Source organism: Maniola hyperantus, chromosome 20 (assembly GCF_902806685.2).
Source record: "Maniola hyperantus chromosome 20, iAphHyp1.2, whole genome shotgun sequence".
Classification (NCBI taxonomy): Eukaryota; Metazoa; Arthropoda; class Insecta; order Lepidoptera; family Nymphalidae; genus Maniola; species Maniola hyperantus.
The window spans coordinates 4,515,436-4,539,477 of record NC_048555.1 but is presented as its reverse complement, the minus strand read 5'-3'; the positions used below and the strand labels follow the sequence as shown (position 1 = coordinate 4,539,477).

Genomic DNA, 24,042 nt, shown 5'->3' with positions numbered 1-24,042 from the left:
CACATTTCACACTCTCAATTTACTCACCTACAATAGTGCTGGTACAAAAACTGTATCAGAGCAGTGAGTCTATGTTTCTAGTCTAGACGAGCATACTCGTGCTAGTGAGAGGGTGTGGAGCGTATAGTCTGCTCTTTACAAAATACATTGTAATGAATTCCACCCAAAATAAAGATAAGTGATCCTAGAGTCCCCCCTCCACACAGCAATGACTGATGAAGGTGGTGCTCTGCATTCAGAAGTGAGATTCAAATAGGTAGGTATATGAGAGGAAACCCACTAGGAGTTAATTGTAGAGCCGGATCCTACTACTGTCCTGCTTCCTGAGATGTGAAAATGTTATAATGTGACTTCCAATTTCTAAATTATTAACTTCCATAAAAGGGTGAGTAACTATAGTCGGCGACAGGTTGAGATGGGAATCGGGGTACGAGGCGGAGATACGCTCCGTACACCAGCACGTCGCCCTGTAAGGGCCGTCCCCTCCCCGATTACCACCTAGACCTGTCGCGTACTATAAATACTTATTCCAAATTATTGACATTGTGATTAGAGGCCATGTGAATCGAAGGGATACCGAGGGTGGTACTTAGCTAGTGTGTGGTCGAAGGGAGCTGATTTCCAGTCCACTTTTGGTACAAAGGTATAACCTTTGTTTACTTTATCTCCCAAAGCCACCATACTCCAAACTTCATAAGTAGTCGCCGATCGTTCCCCCCTGTGTTGGAGAGAGTGTGGAATCTTTCAGTTTTTATAAAATAAAACAAAGGTCTGGCACTCGCGGGCTCTCTCTTTATTATGTTAGGTACCTAGGTATTGATTTTATTGTTAAGTATGTCCTCGGGGAAGGACATAGGCTACTTTTTTATCCCGGAAAATCATAGAGTTCCCACAAGATTTTTAAAAAACCTAAATCCACGCGGACGAAGTCGCGGGCATCATCTAGTACGTAATAAAATGTATATACATATTAAGCAAAAATAGTTTTATTTAATAAATTAAAATTCACTCCAGCGCGCGCAGCGCGAGCGTTCGCAATAAAAACTAGGTTACAAGATTTTTCGAGATTTCTATTACCAATTTGGATCTTAACTACCTAGACCTACTTATTTGCTATTTTTTTACAAATTAAAACTTCGAACGAAAAGCTAGGCTAAATTAGTACGATATTTTCAAATTACTTTTCCAATTAAAAATAGGTACCTACTATACTCTGATTTTTAATTCGGTGGAATTTTGACGTTGTCATTTTTATACATCCGGTTGTTTGTATGAAAAACAGGGTGACCACCACATGAAGTTCGATTTTACCCCAAATTACATTAAATCCCTATCAATATTGATAAGACTCCCTACTAAGACATAAGTTCGCACTAAAATAGGGTGCAATCTTCAATTAACAGTGGAAAGTGGAAACTGGCAGCAATGGGATCGGTTGATTTGAGGATGTAATCTTGACTTATATATTTATGTTGAACATTTCTAAGTTTATTTTTAGTTCCTTTTAATTTTAATCATCTTGATGTGCCTAAAAGTACACGCTTAGAGTATTATTCAGGATTTTTTTAAGAAATTCTTTTCTATTCACAAAAACCTTGTTCTTTACGAAAACAACAAAAAATCGGCCAAATCGGTTGATTTGTTCTCAAGTGATGATCTCACATCACATACCTACTTGAATTTACTTATGTACCTACAATATTTAAAGTTTTCTTCTTTGTGGGAATTGTTCTATCTCTGGTAACATTAAGAAACGTCAGAATTCCACGGAATTAAAAATCAGACTATAGGTATACCTACCTATACCTAAATAAGGTAACACTGTTGGAATGGAACACACGAGATATTTTACACGAAGAACAAATATATAGCCAAAACATAAAAGTAAAGTAGGTACCTCTATTATATTATTATTCTGTGCCTATAGTCCGCGACAGGTCGAGATGGCACGATTGCCATACCCTGATGCCTGATGCATTCATATCCCGATGGGTATGAGGCGGGGGACGCCCCGCTCGCCCGCATCGAGTTAGCGCGAGGGGGTGTGCGGGGCGTTCCCTCCCCTATTGGCATTGCTAACCTGTCGCGTACAGTAGGAACATAATATTTAGAACTAGCGACCCGCCCCGGCTTCGCACGAGTAGCTTATTACAATTTTCGTAGAGATCTCCATTTGTTGAAAATAAAAATAGCCTAGGTAGGTATGTCATTCAAGAATAATATTGATTTCTACTGGTGAAAGAATTTTCAAAATCGGTTCAGTAGTTCCAGAGATTACTTTCTACAAACAAACTTTACCTCTATAATATTAGTATGTATAGTGTGTTTGTTTGTTGGTTTGTCCTTTAATTACTGAGCAACGGATCAATGTGATTTTTTGCATGGGTAGGTATTGTTTAAGAAGTTCCCACGGGATTTTTAATAACCTAAATCCACGCGTACGAAGTCGCGGGTATCAGCTAATAACTAATATTTTATCAATTCCTATTACATTAATTACTATTTATTACTAACATGATAAAATTATTCCCAATATACTTAACTACAATATGCTGATAGATCTCTGATTAAATCAGACTAGATCAACTGCCCTATAATTTAAATCTACAAGAAATTCCCAACAGATTGTATAGTAAAAAAGATTAAACATAGGTAATATCAAAATTCTTTCTGTTACGTATAAAAGGTATGAAAAAATGTTTACTTCAATATTGTTCATAAATTTCTTCAAAGCTGTAGGTACATATTATAAAGATTTTATTTTACTTTTTTCAACATTTTATTCAGTTTATTTAATAAAAATACACAACAAAATAAAATTTGAATGAAGAGTCTGGGAAATTACTGTACACTTGTATAGGTATGTAATATGACCTGATTTGCACTTTGATATGTAAGTAGGTACCTACCTACAAGTGACGTAGTTAGGTAACAGGTTTTTGGTGTAGGTAATTTAAAATGTTCACACTTATTAACTTACTAGCTGATGCCCGCGACTTCGTCCGCGTAGAATAAGGATTTTTGAAAATCCCGTGGGAACTCTGATTTTCCGGGATAAAAAGTAGCCTATGTCACTCTCCAGTATCTATACGGTCTATACCCATACAAAAAATTACGTCAATCCGTTGCACCGTTGCGACGTGATTGAAGGACAAACCAATAAACCAACAAACAAACACACTTTCGCATTTATAATAAGGGTACTGATCACAGTGACAGTTTATACCTACAATGATTTTAATAATCACTTCTCAATTGTACAATACATAACAATACATTGTATTCAGTAGAACAAAGTGTAAATCAGGTATTATGCCACGTTACACTCATTTATACAGTAAGTCATGGTATAATATGTAAGTATAGTGTACTTATAATGGGCTTCCAAGTTCCGAGACGGTCAAGTCATGCGGCTTGAAGTCAAGTACGTAACTACGTGATCAAGCTGTTTGACGGTCGCATCAAGCAGCTTGATGTGACTGTCAAGCAAACAGCACTTTTCTACTTTTCTCATATCTCGAACACTGTCCGAACATCGCGTCAAGCAAAAATATAAAAATGCAAAATCACTGTCAAGCACGTAAATGCTTGACTCAAGCGTCAAGCAAACATTGTAAACGGTCAAAATACTTGGCTCAAACAAAAATCTTCGTGCTTGACCGTCTGGGAAGCCCATAACATTGTTGATACAAAACAGTGTCAGTATATTTCGCATAGCAACCTTTCAGCAAACTGAAAATAATACAATAAAATAATGTAAATGATACATCCAAATGCACGCAAACTATTCGTAAATTACGAAGTGTGCTTTTGCATAAAAATGTATGGAGTGAATTTGCATTTGCCTATGCAGTATGCATGCCATAAGAAATAGTGCTACTCTTCTTATTTATGTCGCAGATTGAATGGACAGATATTATTTTGGATTGTAAGTCATGAATAAACTCAAGAGAGTATAGTATGCGACAGGTCGACAATCGGGGACGGAACGACACGCACAGCCCACGCACTAACCCGGTGGGAGCGAGCACGGGTGACGTGCGGGTCGTCCCCCCGCCTCATACCGAGATTGCCATCTCGATCTGTCACAGACTACGCCAGTGTTAGAATAATAACGTTAAGAGATACTCATCAGTTTATAAGAACATGGTGGTTTTAGAGCACAAACCACTATAAGCTTAGTGGTATGTGTTTTAGAGCCACTATCAAGCAGTACTATCCATTTTGACCATTCAGTCTTAAAATTAAATAAAAATTAATAGAGAAATTATTGTTTGGAATAATTTTCTAACCAGTAGTAGTGTCATCTTATAAAACAAACTGTCTTTATTTTAAACTAGCTGATGCCCGCGACTTCGTCCGCGTGGAATAAGTTTTTAAAAATCCCGTGGGAACTCTTTGATTTTCCGGGATAAAAAGTAGCCTATGTCACTCTCCAGGTCTTTATCTATACCCATGCAAAAAATCTCGTCAATCCGTTGCACCGTTGCGACGTGATTGAAGGACAAACCAACAAACAAACACTTTCGCATTCATAATATTATATGGGATTGGGATTCTCTGCCTGAAAGGTTGCTTTATATCACTGATCAGTTGTAACAAATGCAATACAATTTTATTCCAATTACATTTACAAAATTCCAAAAAATAACCACATCAAAATACATATGGAATAGTAAAAAAATTTAACAGCCTTATTGTCATCACAATTTAACCATTTTCACTTTAATAAGTTGGTATTATGAAAGTAGAAAGTCTTTTAAACACTGGGGCAAGGGTAGAGCTTTCACTGAACCTATTTTGACACACTGTAGGATGGCATCTCTACACACTATTTGAAGAGTTTTCACTGAAAATAAAAAGTTTTAAGAATAAATATAATGTGGTTGAATTACATTTCAAATAAATAAAAGTATGATATAAATAGACTTAGTAGCTTTTCTGGTTCTGATATTCTTTTAGACTATTATATCTTTAGAATATAACATGATTAATTAATTAAATATCACTTGCTTTAACAGTGAAGCAAAACGTCGTGAGGAAACCTGCATACCTGAGAGTTCTCTATAATTTTCACAAAAGTGTGTGAACTCTACCAATCCGCACATGGCCAGCGTAGTGGGCTATGGCCAAAACCCACTGAGAGGAGACCCATGCTCTGTAGTGAGCCGGCGATGGGTTGATCATGATGATCTTTAGAATGCTAGACTTGGTCATTTTTTTAAAGTGGTCAAGTGTGGCTCGGATTTGCACACGAAGGGTTCCATACCATTTTTTTTATGATGTAACCACAAGTTCATGGTTTTGAGATTTTCTATACTTGTTCTATTTAAGACTTTGTTACATGATGCCAAATTCCATAATTTTAGATCGATGGGAAGTAAAGATCCCTTTAGATTTACTTCCCTTGAAGGGTCTTTACAGATAATAATAATAATATAAGGGTTCATTTGTTTCTCTGGAGATATGGAACCTTAAAAAGATAAAATTAATAAATGCAGACTTACCTCCATATAGTTGTATAATCTTCACTTGTTTTGTAGTCCCATAAACATCTACTACTGCATGCAGTGGACCATTTTTATAAGGTATGACTTTAGTGCACGGGCCCTGCTCTTCTCCATTAATGATGAAGTGCATTTCTGCCAAATCTGGTTCATCTCTGCTAGTCTTTGGGCAAGGAACAAACATGACTCCGATACGACTCCCAGCGTCCATTGGCAGGATCCCTTGTGGTGTGCCTTTCTGAGTTAAATTTTGGGGCCTCAGTATCGTTTTGGAGATGAACCCGCGAGGAGTTCGCACACTGTGACCCTCGCCGAGTACTGACACTCTCGGTTCAGCCTCACGGCGCGAACTACCACTTTGATTGACGAGTTCAAAGGTGCTTATCACACTATTTTGAGATTTTGATATGGGGAAAATCCAAGACATACCTGTATTGGCGAGGTCAGGCAGTGCATACTGAGGTAGACCTTTATCACCGAGGGCGGCGGTTTGAGGATCAAGCAACGTTAGTCCTAGGCGCATGTGACCACTCCATCCGCGCTCTGTTTTTTCAATCTCGACTAAAAATATTTCGCCAGGCAACAGAGGTTTTTCACTAAACGTCAAGCCATGAGCGAAGCTAGCTTTTCGATAAGCCACGGTATTGTCTTCGAATAAAATGATATTTGAACCATGAAAGTGGTGAAACCGAGACAACATTGTTCAAAGCGCTACAACACATTAGCGGCAGCAGGCAGATTCTACACACGATAATCCTGCAGCTTCGTTAGTTAATAGAATATTTTATCAGAACACGAATAATTTATTTAAACAAACTAATTAAATTAGGCAAATGCCGATTTTTTTAAATAAAATCAACATCTTTTTGATAATCCAATTTCCAAACCAAAAACACAAACATGAAAATTGAAATTACATGAAATGTCAATTGTCATCAAAAATTTTGACACTACTATGACAACAAATTGCGCCCGTTTAAATTTTTTTTTTTTTTTTTTTACTATTTTTTTTTTAATACAATAAAACTTAAGGCTAGCCTTATCTAATTACTATATAAATCATGACCGCGTGGAATGGTGCCAAGAATACTGGCTGCATTTCCGCGCTGGACAGCCAGGCTGATCCGCTGCGCAAAAAATGAGCCAGCCCTTCTGTCACCAGTTGAGGCTATTAATCGCGGTGAAATGTCTCGTAAAAAATTTTTAGCACTAAGACTCCATGGCCCCAGGGTCTCCACGGCAAACGGCACAAAAATGTAACTCTCTATAAGAGAGGCATACTTGCGCCGCTTGCCGTTTTCAGCTGTTTCTGCTGCGGCTCCCGGTCTTGATGCTGTCTTCCTGATATGACACGGGGCCAATGTGTCAACGCAAGTTGCGTCCCACATTAGCGCCCGTCCCCGTTCCCAGGGAACCAGCGTCAATCCATCAGGTCTCTTGCCATCATCCCGACTAATCCCTGCCGGCTCAATGAGCGCAGGAATATTTATGGTGGCAAGAGCTCTTTTAATTGTATCGTTAAGAGAGCCATGCCTAAACAGCCTACCGGAGCTCCTTTGGCAAGAGAGTCCGTGGATTCCAAATTTATCAACCTCTTTTCCACACGGACATCTGTGCTGATGGCACAGTGGTGTTCCCAATCTGAGACCTAGAGCCACACGAAAACTTTCGTTATCTAAAAGTGTGCCGAGATTTTTTGATGGCAAGGCATGCAGCCAATACCCAGATTCCTTTTCGGATAATGCTAGAAGCCTGGCACGATCTCTGTCACTTGTAAGATTTTGAACCAAATTCGTATGTGTCAGTTGAACCAATGGCAAATCCCAAAGTTTTTGTGTAGTACGTTCCTTCGGGATGTCGACATTGGGACATCTGACCTTCCAACTCTCTAGGGCCTCTGCGGCATAGGTCAATGATGAATTGGATTTGAGAATTTGAGAGCTAAGCTCTTTTATACTATGCACAGAGGACAGAAAAGCCGGAAGAGCTACACTGGAAATTTTCCTCACGCCGATGCCACCGTACTTGACCGGTAAAGTTGCTTGGTTCCAGGAGTGCTCATCAAAAGTTAAATTTAGAATTTGTTCTAGTGTACTTTTAAGGGTGGCATCCATGTTATCGAGTAGTCCATGAAATTTCCAAATTGGGCTCGCGCGGAGAATGTAAATTAATTTAGGTACAAAAAGGCAATATTTTAGGATCGAAAATGCAATGTGAGAATTTAGAGTGCCCAATTTGTCGGTATTAGCCGAAAATGTTCTGACTTTTTGATCCAAGAGTGGTTGTATGGATTCATTATAAAGAGGAGCACCGAGAAGGCAAAGTGAACGTTTATCAAGTATTTTAATATTAGGTGAAATTTCATTGAATAATTCAGAGGCCAATAGAATTCTTTCTTGCGACAGTTTTTCTGTAAAAAACAATTCGCATTTCGAAAAATTAAGTTCTAAACCAATTTTCCCAAACTGTTGCTTAATATGATTAAGATCTTTTAGAACGTCATCCACGTTGCCCCCAATGGTTCCATCATCAAGATACCATATGTTAAATTTAGATGTTAAATTTGAGATATGGTTATGGATCCCTAAGCTGAACAGGGCCGGACCTAAAGGATCCCCCTGCTGAACGCCTACAGAAGACTTAATATCGCTATCTCCAAAGAATAATTTAGAAGCAGAGCTGTAACATTGCCAAACATATGGGTAAATTTCAGGAAGTTGCGTTGAGACTTCTGTCAGCAAAGTTGTCCTGCCCGTTTGGCAACTGTGATACACATCCTTGTTACAGATCGCGCGGCGAGAGTTTGGCTTTGACCTTCGGGTGGAGGGGATTACTGCGCATGGGTACTGTCACGCACACAATACTTTTCCTTTTTTATGTACCAGGTTGGATATTTGAGTGGGTCAAAATTCATGTACAGTGGTAATAATGCTAGAAAATAATACGAAATAGATAAACTTCTTCATTTATTAAAACTATTGATAGTTATTTTACTTATATAAAATGTTTATTTCCTTTTAAAGTTTACAGAGACAGCGATGAAAATTCTAAATAATTGTTTTTTAATAAAATTATTTATTCCAAGATACATGTAAAATTGGTACATACAAACAAAAGAAAACTTAAAATAATTATTAAATACAAAAGTTAACATTAAAAAAAAGTCTTAGCAGCAGTGCTATTCAGATTCTTATATAATAAACAATTAACGAAAATAGCAATTCACTTGTGAACCTGATTGTACAAACAGAGGCAGGGAACGACTGGAGCAGTGGAGCGCCAATCAGAGCACCGCGTGCGCCTACACACCCGCCCCGCACCCCACTAATTGCCCGTTGATACCCAATTTCTGATTTCTGCGCAATAACGGTCAAAGCCAAACTCTCGCCGCGCGTACTGTACATGCACAAAAGTATGCCAGTTACAAGCAAAAACGAGCTTCTCGCATGTGTATCGAGATTCTACTAGTAGCTCACGTGCCAGTACAGAGCATACCAGTAGATCGCAAGGCGTGATTTTTTCCTAAAGTCACAGCTACGACCACTTTGTCAAGAGTGAACGATTGAGAAGAAGAAGAATAGGACTATAGGACAAAAAATTTACTTAGGCCAATCCATTTTTTACATGACGATATTTAATACTTGTATTATACTCTTTGGTCAAAAGGACTAGAACCTACTATCCAGAGCCGTAAAGTCAGATTTAAAAAAAAAAAAATTGAAAAAATATGTCTGTCATCGGCAAAGTAGTCACGCGGCATTTTCGTTTTCCTTTTCGGCATTCCATATTTACAAGACTACAAGGAGCATATTCAGTTTTTACACGGAAATTAAGATTTGAGAATATTTTTACATTCACGCCAGGAAAAGGAATACAGAAGGTGCCTTCTATAGATAATAGAAGTTATTGCTTATACAAGTAAGTCTTTTTACTCTACTAAAGATAAGTTTGTTTACCCGGTGGCTAATACCGCTACAATACAATGTATCCACAGCATACACAAAATGTTTCAGAAGTTTTGAATATTAAATGATAGTATAGATCTTTCATTGATTGCTCCAGTATCTTAGTTTCACCGGATAAAGAAACAGAAGTCATCGTTATCCATCTACTTTGTACCGCATCAGCAGTTATAATAGGTACTGAAGATTTTCTTTCCTTTAAAATAATTAATATTTTAATACTAGATAAAAAGTAGCCTATGTCATTCTCCAGGTCTTTAACTACCTATCTATACCCATGCAAAAAATCACGTCGATCCGTTGCTCTGTTGCGACGTGATTGAAGGACAAACCAACAAACACACTTTCGCATTTATAATAAGGGTACTTATTGATTACATTGTTTTCTATGACTTTCTGTTAAACGAAAACCCTTTATAACACTATAAAATACCCTGGTCCCTTTAATTTATCTGTAATTATGTATGATATTTTATGCAGTGTTTACTTTTAAATGATTCAACATAGTTGTGCATGATAGAAAAATCTATGGTTATTAAGTTAGATGTTGAAATATAGTAAACTTTTAAATAAAATCCAATATAGAAATCACATTTTTTTTCTTCTTTATGGTTCTTTGTACTGCAGGTTTTGGCTGCATTAATTCTGCCAATGTGAATTTAGTGTAGAAAACATTTTCAACAACAACAACAATTATTTGGTCCTTGAATTACTTTCATGAGAGACTTTCCTTGTTAGGCCTGACATAGGAAATCACATCTCTGTGTATTGATTTAAGGTTCAAATTTGCTTACGTATTAGAAGAGAAACTACCATAGTTCTAGAGAAACTAGTGTTTGATATTGATAACACTATTCAATCTTGATTGAGATGTGGTAGTGAGCGGTCTTTTCTTTATTTTTGAGTAATGATGGATTTTCCGAGAGTGATGTATCTGTTTGTGATTAGTGTTGTTTGTTTTAGCGCAGAGAAAGCTATGGCTGCTTTGAGTCCATTGGATCCATCCTCATTTTCTAGGCCAGGTACTGAGTTTTAATTTTTTAAATTCAAAAATGGAATAATATTTGGTGCAGACCAACAGGTGAAGTCAAGACTCTACCTTGGTTTCAGAAAGTATTAAAAAGAACAAGATTAATTTTAATGGAATTAAATTATGTTTTACCTTAATAATATTGTGTGCTAAGTACACAGTGTCTCGAAAAAAGAGCTTTTAAAGCTGTGAAGTAGGTTTAAAAGCCTCGATAGCTCAACGGTTGAAGGAGTGGAGTGAAAACCGAAAGGTCACCCGTTCGAACCCCACCTCCAAGCACAAGCTTTACGCTTAATATTAGTCAGCATGATATACTTGGTTAATATTCTTTTAAAGAAAAATAATTATATCACACCAACTAAAAAAATAAGTAGATAGGTACATTATCTATCTATTTGGTGGTACATAGTGAGGCACAAGGGCTGAGGAGTCTATTCCTCCATATAGTTAAAATAACATTTGCTGTTTTACTTTATTTTAATACCTATTATTTATTGCAGAATTTGCTATAATTAAGCATATTGACCTAACATACGACGTGGACTTTGAAAAGAAAGTATTGTATGGAACTGCTTTGTATAATATTCAAGTTTTAGACTATATTGACGATCTGGTAAGTAACACTGTTTAATCAGTATACCAGTAGGAAGCACTTTTTATCTCATACAGTCCTGAAACCTTTTTTTTTACTGCAATCTCAATGATGCGGTCTAAGATGGAAGCGGGCTAACCTGGAAGGGGTGTGGCAGTTTTTATTAAACCCATGCCACCAGAACCATGTACCAGAACGCTAAATCACTTGGTGCCACGGCTTTGCCGGTAGGGTGGTAACCAGCCACGGCCGAAGCCTCCTACCAGACAACTGACTGATTTTATTTCATATAGACAGAAAAAATTGAGAGAAGCAAAAAATAAAATCAATAAATTATGTACAAAATGGTTTTTAGGTAACTTTGATAGGACTAAGAATTTTGGGAAATGCCTACTAAAAATGTTTTTCCCAAAGGCTAAAATTGCAATTTAAAGTGCTAAGTGATAACGCCTGTCGATCAATACAGCATTATTTGTTATTGATATCTGAAGTTGACATTTTGACATGAATATCTTGAAAGGTCCATATTTTAATAATATGATCTATATTAGATAATATGTTTTCACTGTGAATCCAGAAAACCCTCTTATATGACCTTATATAATATAATATGCATATATTATGATACTCAGACGGAATTGGAGTGGCCTATGTCCATCTCTGGGATACAAGGTATCTCTGTACCACATTTAGCGGATGAGCCGTGATAAACCAATAAAGTAAAGTAAATAAAATAAAGTAAATAAATCCGAAAAGCAACTGAAACTCGTTCAATTTGCAGCTCGTCCCATTTGCATTTCGTCCCTCCAGCTTCAGTAGCTGCAGGCTAGGTGTAAGGTTTACTTACTATAACGCGCGGTTGTGTCTACATAAAAAATGTTAATTTCAGAATACTTCTATCGACCATAATTATTTCAGATTTTTGTCAACTTCGGAGATAAATGGGGGGGACTATATTTTTCGACATTTTAAAGCTCTTTCATATGATGATACCCTACTTGGTATATAGTTATCTTACTTTTAAAATGGAAAATACTAATTATTTGTTCATGAACACGGTTTAATTTTTTTATGAGTAACCATATGGACAGACATACAGAGAACAAAGTGATCCTAGGGGGGTTTCTTGTTTCCTTTTGAGGTGATGGGTTCAAAGAATTCCATTAAAAAATCACTAAGCCATACACAATAATATTATGTGAAAAAGCATCCGTGGCGTGTTAAATAGTCTATCCGTATAAATAAGACGAGTTGCGAATGAGACAAGTTGCGAATGGGACGAGTTGCTAACAAACCCTAAGAGATACTTAGGGAGGTCGCCCGCGGAGGTTTTGCAGCGATTTAGTAGCGCGTTTCGTTGATGTGCATCTGCATCGCTACTTTTGGCTGTTAGTCGCATTTGCAACGCGCGACAGACGATATCAATGCAGTATCGCGACTATCGCTGACTTTTTGCGACTATATTGCTATTGAATCGTTGCAAAAAGTGGGCAGTGGGCGGCCTCTCTACATGCAATTTTATCCTATATCTATGTTTTAGATATTAGATACAAGAGATTTGACCATAGAAAAGTTGGAGCTAGATGATGGTACTCCACTCAGATATAATATCGATGATGCTGTTCCAAATTTAGGATCAAAATTGACAATTACTTTGCCACAGTCTGCTGCGCCGGAACAAAAGTGAGTAAATGATTACGTATTAAAAATTTGCTTTTTCATACTATGCGGTAATGAGTTGTCGGCTACCTATTCGGGGAGTCCGGGAATAGATATCGTGGAAAAAAAATCCGACCAAGTGCGAGTCAGGCTCGCGCACCGAGAGTTCCGTGCTACAGTTGTATTTTTTTCGTTTTTGTTTTGCACGATAAATCAAAAAATAAATAATGGAAATCACTCACGGTAGTTTAAACGCTTACTTTAAAAGTTGAAAACACTAATTATTCGTTCAAAACACATTTTAATTTTTTTTTGTGATGTGACCACAAATTCACGGTTTTCAGATTTTTCCCCTAAAGTCTGCTATAAAACCTACCTACCTGCCAAATTTCATGATTCTAGGTCAACGGGAAGTACCCTGTAGGTTTCTTGACAGACGGACAGACAGACAACAAAGTGATCCTATAAGGGTTCCGTTTTTCCATTTGAGGTACGGAACCTTTGTATTTAGATTTAATCATAGTTTCACGTTAATTTACTGTGTAACGATGGGCTCAATAGGTAACCTATAAAAGCCGCTTAAAAATATCAGATTATAAAAATCCCAAGGGCCTGTTTCACAACCGCCAGAGAAACTATCTAACGGATAAATTTTTCATTTTGACAGATTATCTATACAAAAAATGTCAACATCAAAATCAGTAGCTAAAGTTTATCTGGAGGGAGTTGTGAAACAGGCCTTAAGTATTATTTCCTTAATTTAAATTCCCTTTAAAGCTACAATCCCTTCGTCACTAAAAGAATGACTCACGAAGAGTGTGAACAAGCTATGAAAAAGTTTCCAGTACAAAAAGTTCCTATGACCTTCGATGGATTCTCATATAAACCTCGAACGCAGTACTTTTACTCTGATGATGTAGAGGAGTGTCTTTGCAAGCGGATTGACCTGGAACACACCGGTTCAACTTGCTGTACATTCAATATGATGCAAGATGCACCTTCGGAATCTTTTATGAGTAGTAATAACATGTGAGATCTATATTGACTGTGAACTGGCAACCGGTATGTACTATAAGTCCCGCAAATTGCTAATGCGCGTGGCCGCCATTTTAGTGACGTCAACACTAGAGTGAAGTTTCGAGCTGATGGTATACTTTTATTTCGGCTGACGTCGAAATGACGTCATTTCGATGTTAGTGTGACATGGTTCCAGCGCAACAGCAATTTGCGGGACTTATATCTCAATTTAACAACTTTACAGGATGAAGGAAATAACATGTTTCCTTCAGCTAAATTAGTGATCGTATATGCCTGCCAGTGTGAAGACTGACGCACTGTGAAGTACGAAATACATAGTAAGACGACGACCTCCCTGGCGCAGTGGTGAGCGCTGTGGTCTTATTAGTGGGAGGTCCCGGGTTCGAGTCCTGGCAGGGGTTTGGAATTTTATAATTTCTAAATTTCTGGTCTGGTCTGGTGCCGCCAAGCGATTTAGCGTTCCGGTACGATGCCGTGTAGAAACCAAAGGAGTACGGGTTTAATAAAAACTGCCATACCCCTTCCAGGTTAGCCAGCTATCCTCTTAGACTGCATCATCACTTACCACCAGGTGAGATTGCAGTCAAGGGCTAACTTGTAAATGAATAAAAAAAAAATAGAGAAATCGTCAAAAACTTGATATTAGGACATGTTGCTAGTTCACAGTCGAAATATCGTAAATCTATATCTAAATATTATATATATATAAAAGGAAAAGGTGACTGACTGACTGACTGACTGATCTATCAACGCACAGCTCTATAACTACTGCACGGATCGGGCTAAAATTTGGCATGTAGATAGCTATTATGACGTAGACACTAGACATCCGAGCTAAGAAAGCATTTTTCAAAATTCAGAGTATCCACATAGGAGTTCTATTTCACATGCAGGTAATATGAAAATTAAAATTTATGTAAGTTATGGTCTCATAATATACACGCAAACATCTTTTTCTACATTATAGACTGCAGATAAGAATAAAATACAGTTCGGCACCGACGGCAACAGCTTTGCAATGGTTGGAAGCCAATCAGACTGCGGGGAAAGTACACCCGTACATGTTCAGCCAGTGCCAGGTACGAACACAAGCTATATGTACACGCTGAAATTTTAATGGTTGTTTTCCCGAAATGATTTTGTCGTGGTATTACAATCGATTTATAAATATAGAAAAATATTAGTCAAAAATGACAAATTTACAATCGAGAAAAACAAAAATCGAATGAGGCCTCGAACCAATAGTGATACCGCGTACGTGCAGGCTAGTTTATGCCGTATCACTACGCGCGAGAGCTTATTTTGCATTGGCATTGGCAGCACGGTTCGAGTGGATGTACCTACCTACTATTCACGTTACGTCTAGGGAGCTACTATTGTTTCTCACACTTTCGAGTTGTGGATTTTTTTAATTATTTCAAAACAAAAACATTTTATTTTTTAAGTTTAACTCAAAATTTCGATAGTACTACTGAGAGCAAATCGTTCTGCCACGGGAAGACAACCACGAAAACTTCACGGTGTATATATAAAAAGGAAAAGTTGACTAAGTGACTGACTGATCAACTGATCTATCAACGCACAGCTCGAACTACTGGACGGATCGGGCTGAAATTTGGCATGCAGATAGCTATTATGACGTAGACATCCGCTAAGAAAGGATTTTTGAAAAGTCAATCCCTAAAGGTGTAAAACAGGGGTTTGAAATTTTGGTAATCCACGCGGGCGACGTCGCGGGCATAAGCTAGAGTAAAATAAACCAAAACCAAAAAACATGGTGGGCTAACTAATTTCATTTATACCCCGTGAGGATAAAATCCTGGGGGAGCTCCTTAATTTTCTGAAATAAGCCTATGTTTGTCCCCGGTATGCAAGCTATCTCTATACCAAATTTCGCCAAAATCGGTTTAACGGAAAGGTAGCAGACCGACAGACGGACAGACACACTTTCACATTTATGATTAAGTATGGATTAATATATAAGCTGTGATAGCCTAGTGGTTAGGACGTCCGCCTTCTAATCGGAGGTCGGGGGTTCGATCTCGGGCACGCACCTCTAACTTTTCGGAGTTATGTGCGTTTTAAGTAATTAAATATCACTTGCTTTAACGGTGAAGGGAAACATCGTGAGGAAACCTGCATGCCTAAGAGTTCTCCATAATGTTCTCAAAGGTGTGTGAAGTCTACCAATCCGCACATGGCCAGCGTGGTAGACTATGACCAAACCCCTTCTCACTCTGAGAGGAGACCCTGTGCTCTATAGTGAAATGTGTTTTTGTAGCCAATCCACGCCCGTTCGATCCTGCCATGCCAAGATACGCCAGCCGTTAAGTTCACGTACCAAGCTAAAGTGACTGCGCCGGCGGAGTTCACAGTGCTGATGAGTGCCATACGCGGCGAGGTGGCGAACAACATCACTAGCTTCAACCAGCCCGTGCCCATCCCCTCCTACCTGCTGGCCATCGCCGCGGGTGTGCTGGAGAGCAGGAAGCTGGGCCCCAGGTGAGTTGCCCAGCTGTAGTGCTGCGCCTGAAGAGTTCACAGTGCTAATGAGATGCACTTGCACCCCAAAAACGCTTCGAAACGAGGCTATGTTCAACGACTTTGTCCTCGTGAATTTATGTTCTTAAAATCCCGTGGGAACTTTTTGTTTTTCCTGGATAAAAAGTAGCCTATGTCAGTCTCCAGGTCTTTAACTATATCCATGCAAAAAATCACGTCGATCCGTTGCTCCGTTGCAAAGTGATTGAAGGACAAACCAACAAACAAACAAACTTTTGCATTTAAATATGGGTAGTCATTGCTACTTATGAATCACATACTTTTTGGCTCGGTTCGTGGGCTGTGGAATATTCCATTTCCTGGCTTAAAGCAGCCATAAAAATTGCTGAGGACTGTACATATTTTTTCCATCAGATCCCGCGTATGGTCAGAAGCAGAAGAAATAACACAGAGCACTTGGGAATTCGCGGATACGGAGAAATATCTGCAAGCCGCGGAGAAGATGTGTGGCCCCTACCAGTGGACGCAGTACGACTTGTTAGTTCTGCCCCCCTCCTTCCCCTACGGAGGCATGGAGAACCCCTGCTTGACGTTTGTGACTCCTACTTTATTGGTGAGTTATATATTTATCGCACGAGTAGCTTGTTACAATTTTCGTAGGGATCTCTAATTTATTTGAAAACTAGATGATGCCCGCGACTTCGTCCGCGTGGATTTAGGTTTTTGAAATCCCGTGGGAACTCTTTGATTTTCCGCGATTAAAAGTAGCCTATGTCCTTCCTCGGGATGCAAGCTATTTCAGTACCAAATTTCATCAAAATTGGTTGAATGGATGGGCCGTGAAAAGCTAGCAGACAGAGAGACAGACACACTTTCGCATTTATAATATTAGTATGGATAAGCTATAGCCTATGTTACTCAGAAATAATAAAGCTTTCTACTGGTGAAAGAATTTTCAAAACAGTATCATAGTTTCAAAGATTACCCCCTCTCTACAAACAAACTTACAAACGGTACTTCTTTATGATATTAGTATAGATTATGCTAGAGTAAGCAAGATAGTTAAACGGGTTGCACAGCTGAAGTGGCAATCGGCAGGGGTCAGGACACATCGTTCGAAAAACCTATAGACGTTGGGGTACAAAGATGCTAGAATGGCGACCTCGCATCAGAAAGCGCAGCGTTGGAACATTCCCCAGGTGAACAGACAACATCAAACGAGTCGCAGGGAGCCGCTAGATTCAGGCGACGTGTGGCGTGTGGTGTGTGTTACAAGAGTCCTATGCCCAGCTGTGGATTATAATGATGTAGTGCGACCACAGAATACTTAAATAGTACCTAGTACAGGTACAGAAGGCTCACTCCGCAAAGACCTTTAAATAATAGCGACCTTCGTTACGATGCAGTAAAGCGCAATGAACTTGCACAGCACTACCACAGCCTTGAAATATACAGTCCAATTACGAATGTACTTGTACAGAGCAACGGTGAGGTGGGTTGCGGAGCGCGGGCAGCGCGGCCCGCTGCACGCAGATTCGCGTAGTCTGTGTGATTGATGGACGAGGGTTTACGTGAGCGTGGTTTTAAATATTTTAAGTGTCGTTTAGGTTCTATCATAAAATGGTGCATTACTGTTCTGTCTACGGATGCCATACGAATTCTAAACAGAACAATGGTCTAAAATTTCACCGATTTCCTCGCGATTTTAATCCCAATTTTGTGACAACCCTTGCATATTGCGTAGGAACACGTATATACCTACACGAGCGGCGGCATCGCTCGACTTCAAAGGCGTCGAACAACTGGTAGTATTTCGTTAAACTGAGGCACTACGGTCTAAAATAGTTTCAATAACACCTCTCTTTCTATCGCGTGATATCTTATCTCTTCCCTCATGACGCCTTGGGATCGGGAAAAGAAAAAGAATGTAAAAGAAATAGCAATGTTCTATTATTACTTTTATATGTATGTTACGGGCTACCAGCCGAGCAGTAATTCGAGAAATGTAGATAAAACATTATTTTATTATTGCATTGTTTGTTTTTGATAGCATTAATATCAATAAACTTAGAGCTAAAAAAGTTACGGGTGTATAAAGTTGACTTATTTATGTTCTTGTTATAATGCTACATTAATATTTTTAAGATTTATGTACTCGTAATCTCGTACGAGTGCTATTTCTTATGTATAGTACGCGACAAGTTGAAATGGCAATCGGGGAGGGAACGCCCCGCACACCCGCACAGCCCCCGCGCTAACCCGAAGCGGGCGAGCGCGGATGACGTGCGAGTGTGCGGGGCGTCCCCTCCTACCCCGATTGCGATCTCAACCTGTCGCGGTCTATATAAGGTTTTAGATATTGCATAATACCAGAAAAGTGAGCGTTATGAAACAACCGACAGAAGTAAAGCTTTGTTGTACTGTCTCGCTCACTCATATGGGCAAATGAAAGAGTGAGAAAATCTCTCTCTCGCTTTCTGTTACTCTGTCGCACTTTAGTGTACAATTTCTAAACTAGTGTGAACAAAACGTTAAAATGTATTGCTATTTCACGATGCTACCTCAGGTATGAGGGAAAGGATTTAAGTTGAGATTTATGGAACGCACTTTGACTTTGCTCAGACTTTAAGACACCGCTAAAGTGAGACAGCGTTATATCGCTGACAAAAATCTTAGACCTATCAATACCCTCAAATGCGTTGTTCATGCCCTTTAAGTATCTTACAGTACGCGGCAGAAAATAATGTAATACAGCGACCTTTAGAAAGCGATAGCGGTTTTGTAGAGCGTTGTCTCTTTCGTTGAGACCGACAAAAAGACACATAGGTATGAGTGACAAAGACAACGCTTTACAAAGCCGAATTCTTATTCTAAAGGTTGATGTACATTATTCTGTAACGTAATGTACTAACATGAACAGCGCCATCCATGAGACCTTTAAGGAACACGCCCTAGAGCGTTATATTAGTTCCATTAGTTGTAAAGAAGGTTCGCTTAATAATTTTAGGCTGGTGACAGAAGTCAAGCGGATGTGATAATCCACGAAATAATGCACAGTTGGACGGGCAACCTGGTGACCAACAGGAACTTTGAGCACTTCTGGCTCAACGAGGGCTTCACTGTGTATTTGGAGAGGAAGGTGGCCGCCTCGCTTATACGGGACCCACTAGAGGCCAGGCAGAGCCGGGACTTCGAGAGCATACTCGGCTTGCAAGAGCTTAAAGAAACTGTGAGTACACAAGAACATTATATGCAATGTGAGTCTTCATTAAGTATAAATATGACATTGGGTTAAATTTAAGCCAATTCATACTTAACCGATATTATTATTTATATATTGTATATAGATATATTATTTAACCGATTTTGTCAAAATTCTGCACAATGATCCTTTTTAGACCTTACGAAATAAAGTAAACTGATATCTATCTTTAAATTGAGTAGCAATATTGAGTATAAGTATTTTTGAATTTACAATTTGTAAAAATAAAAATGCTATGTTTCTAATCTAGTCAGAAATTTTTGTGTGAGACTAAATTTGTAGTTGTTTAATTGTGTGTCTGTATTTTCCAGATATACAATGAATTGGGAGTGAATAATTCTTTCACTAGCTTGGTGATTAAGTTGGACGGTTTCTCCCCGGACGACGCCTTCTCAAGGGTCCCGTACGAAAAGGGCTCGCTGTTCTTACGCTATCTTGAAGACCTTGTTGGAGGAGCTAGTAAGTAACTGTCTTGTTGGTATAGTGTGTAGGCTCGACTGTACCAAAGGGAGATCTCCCACCGAGCGGTCGGTTTGCTCGGTAGCGCCAGCTGGGCTAATGGTTGTATCTTGGAACTTCTATACAAAAACAATGAATATAGCAAAATTATATTTATTTTGTTAGACCCTTGTAATATCACAATTTTAAGCTTGAAGCAACTGTGCGCAAATTTAAACGTGTAAGAAACTACAAAATTGCAAAACTATTGGCTAATAAAAATTTCAAATGTATTTAGTTTGTGAAAAATATTATTATAATCAATTGGCAAAACATTAACACAGCACACCACGGTAAATTTCCGTACGATTTTTCCCTCGCAAAATCTGTGAACTATAGAACTACATAGAAGCGCGCGCACTGCGGAATTAATACCGCACCAGATTTTGATACATTTAAATTCAAATTTATGGATTGATGTGATGTTTAATAAAATATAGTGCACAAATAGACGGTATCACTACGCTCGCACTCGCGGCCGGCGATCGGTGGCGAGCGGGTGTTACCGTCGATTTGTGTACTTGCTTACTGAATATTGGTTTTAATTGGAAATCCTAAAGCCTAAACAAGTGGATTTCACATTGGAAACGCACCGCAACTCACCGCACCGTGGTGCTCGCTAGCTCTAATATCAAACGTTGATTCGCGTTGTTCACACATCTCGCTTTTGAGTATATCCCGCTTGTAAATATTGATTGCAATAGCATAGCATGCCCTTACACTCAACTTGGATCGACCATGGACTCTTAAAAGTAAGGTGACAATGCCTCAAAATAATAAAAAAACTTTCTTACAGATGTATTTGATCCCTTCTTGCGTTCATATCTCGACAAGTTCCAAAGACAGTCCATAGACACGTATCAGTTCAAGGACTATCTGTTGGACTATTTCAAGGACAACAAGGAAATGTCGAGAGTAGACTGGGATACCTGGCTGTTCAAGACTGGAATGCCTCCCATCATTCCTGAGTAAGTACTAAAATTTTCATTGAGTCTCCCTGTATTGTAGAGTCTGGCTAGCGAAAGAAGAGACTGGAAAAGCGCGGTAAATTAAAAAATATCAGTATGGCATCTCTGAAATTATTAATTAGGTTATTCCAGGTCTGTCATACTAATTTTAGTTTGATGAATCACAGCTCTCGCGTGACGTCATCACACCCCTCCCGCACCGCTGTCCGCTCCACCACCGCAACACGGTAATGTTATCTATGCAGTATTCCAACTTCATACAAACGGGCGAAACGCGAGCTATACCTAAGCGCCTCGATCTCGCGGTGCAGCCAGTCGCGACTGTGCCGCAGTGACGAACGGACGGTGTTTTGTTTTTTTAATAGCCGCGCGATTTTTTTACTAAAAATAAGTTCAAGTACATATTTAAACACGAAGTAGGCCAATGACAAGTACATATTTAAACACAAAGTAAGCAAATATAATTAAAATGCCGGAGGCGGGCAGCCCTATCGCATGTTTACGTACCGCGCTGCTGTAGGTATTTATTTCAAAGATACGGCCGAGTTACAATACTGTATAGATAACATTACCGTGACCGCAGGAACCTACTCAGTTATGCGTTAGCCTGTAGTTAGTTAAAGTTCATTTATTTATATATTTAATTTATTAATTTCTTTTTTAGTTATGACACAACAAGTGCGAAAGAGGTGAAACAAGTCGTGGACAAAATAAAAAATGAACCAGATTCGCAGTTGGCTTACAACGATGTGACAGCGTTCTCGCCGCACCAAATTATCAACCTTCTTCAATCTCTAATCGAGCAAGATCCATTGCCATTGGACAAACTTCAAAATATGGGACTTAAGTACAAAATATGTACAAGCAAAAACAGTGAAATCGAATTCAGATGGCTCAGATTATGTATAAGGAGTAAAGACAAAACTAAATTGGACGATGCATTCTCCTTTGTTAATAGCCAAGGTCGAATGAAATATGTGCGACCATTATATAGAGATCTCTACGCTTGGGAAGAAGTCAGGGAGAGCACTATAGAGAACTTCCAACAAAATGAACCTTTTATGATGCATGTATCAGCTCATATGTTGAAGAAAGACTTGCATTTGGTTGAATAAGTTTTTATTTGCCATGATAAACATGTTTTTTTTCATTTGTAGATTGAAATATTATGTTAGATTATATTCTTTTTGATTTACAATTTTCATGCACATGTAAATAAAACATTTGAAATTTTTTTGCCATTTTATTTTATGATTAAATTAATAAAACAGTATAAGTACAGTCCATCCTGCTTTGCAATAAAACAATAAAATCACTATTTTTTTTAAAGCGCAAATATGGTCCAATAGGAATAAAAGGAAACCAATGTAACCCGTATTACTGCATTAGTAAACTATATCCACCTGACCTGAGGCGCGTCGAAAAATTAAGTCCTTAGAAGTTAGAACCTATACCTTGCTGATACCTTGTCTAATATAGGATGGTGATTTTCCTGCGGCGCGCAGAAAAATTACCTAAGTCCTTAGAATCTATAACTTGCTGATACCTTGTCTAATATAGGATAGTGATTTGGCTGAGGCACGCCGAAAAACTTAGTCCTTAGAACCACCATGCTGAGTGACACCTTGAAACACAGAACACTATTACTCATACCCACGAATCCTACCTTGACAAACATATGTGCTTAACCGTTTACGGAGCTCTAAGAAAAATTATCTGTGGGTCACTATGACATTGACAGCTTTTTGTTATGACACTTGTCAGTTGTCACTTGAGAGGAGTTTTTTAGGTGTTTTTAGGTTAGGTTGGATATCCTCCAGAGTCCAGCCTCTCATAATTTAATATTTAATATTTTGTCATATACATTACGAACTGATTGAATTCAAAAGTTAATATAATATATAACTATGTCTGCAGCAAAGCGAGTCCAGGTAAGCGATCACATATTGATAAATACTCATTCGTGTTTAAAATAAAATTTAATTTTGTAATGCTCAAATTGTTTAATAAATGTTTATATTTTCAGCAATGGGCAACTTTTGCACGCACCTGGCACATATTCGACTGTAAATGGCAGGATCCGTATCAATCTGCAAATGTAATAAAAAAGTATTTAATGGGTATGCATAAGCCAATATACCACCCAATGAACGACTGTGGCGATGTGGTGGTTTGCATAAATAGTAGAGACATAGCACTACGCGGCGACGAATGGCGCCAAAATGCGTACTTCCATCATACTGGATATCCTGGAGGTGCTACGTGGACCTTAGCTTGGGAAGTTCACAATAAAGATCCTACTATGGTAAATATACAATCCACAACATTTAGTTAGTCACAAATAAGAATAAACGTTTTGCATTTGAGTACATCATGTTGATGGCAAGGATGTGATAAGCTCTGCCACATCAACTTCATCAGATATTTCGGAGTAATAAAAGTTGAAAATTATTTAGTGGAGGTTTGACTTCTAATACCTACTTGAAGCAAATAACTACTTTTTGCTATCCCACTTTGACTGCTGGGCGAGAGCAAGAGGTCGGAGCCCACTGGGACCTTTCGGATTTCAGTCCGCTCCTTTAACCATTAAGGTATTGAGGTTCTAATAATTTAATTCCCTGATTTACAAAAATTCTGACCTTATTATAATATTTTAACATTATTTTTGTTAATTTCAGATAATTCAGAAAGCAGTATACAGAGCAATGAAAGGCAATCTACAGAGGCGTCACACTATGCAGAGATTACTCATTTATCCGGGTGAAGAGGTCCCTGAAGACATAATGCAGAATGTTTCAAGCCAAATACGTCAACTGCGTCAAGTTCCTACAAGGCTTGATCATATTCCAGAAGAGGAAGTCAAAAAGTATCCCAAAGTTATGGAATATCCAGAAGATTATGTGCTTAAATAAGCTTCTGTTATTTTCTTTAGAGTTAAATTATTAAGTATAGTGATAGTAGATAAATAACTTTTTATAATTTAAGAATAAATTAGCTTTAAAACTTTATCTTGTTATAATTATT

The 24,042-nt window shown here is 38.4% G+C and overlaps 4 protein-coding genes across 4 annotated transcripts in view; 3 read left to right on the top strand and 1 right to left on the bottom strand.

Moving 5' to 3' along the window:
• The window catches only part of LOC117991765 (protein PRRC1-like), a 70,820-nt gene that overhangs the window by 10,969 nt on the left and 35,809 nt on the right, over positions 1-24,042 (top strand). The gene's annotated exons all lie outside the window — the stretch shown is intronic.
• Positions 773-6,425, bottom strand: LOC117991766 (neuralized-like protein 2). Its single transcript, XM_034979370.2, has 2 exons — positions 5,508-6,425; positions 773-4,849 (listed from the first exon to the last, which is right to left on the bottom strand). Exons 1-2 carry the CDS (start codon positions 6,205-6,207, stop codon positions 4,740-4,742), a joined length of 810 nt encoding a protein of 269 aa, XP_034835261.1. The 5' UTR covers positions 6,208-6,425; the 3' UTR covers positions 773-4,739.
• Positions 9,227-22,252, top strand: LOC117991762 (leukotriene A-4 hydrolase). Its single transcript, XM_034979366.2, has 11 exons — positions 9,227-9,425; positions 10,433-10,491; positions 11,000-11,112; positions 12,632-12,774; positions 14,756-14,867; positions 16,070-16,290; positions 16,705-16,903; positions 19,298-19,519; positions 19,864-20,011; positions 20,847-21,018; positions 21,683-22,252. Exons 1-11 carry the CDS (start codon positions 9,235-9,237, stop codon positions 22,131-22,133), a joined length of 2,031 nt encoding a protein of 676 aa, XP_034835257.1. The 5' UTR covers positions 9,227-9,234; the 3' UTR covers positions 22,134-22,252.
• mRpL13 (mitochondrial ribosomal protein L13) lies at positions 22,789-24,024 on the top strand. The gene is made up of 3 exons (XM_034979373.2): positions 22,789-22,949; positions 23,045-23,323; positions 23,697-24,024. Exons 1-3 carry the CDS (start codon positions 22,926-22,928, stop codon positions 23,928-23,930), a joined length of 537 nt encoding a protein of 178 aa, XP_034835264.1. The 5' UTR covers positions 22,789-22,925; the 3' UTR covers positions 23,931-24,024.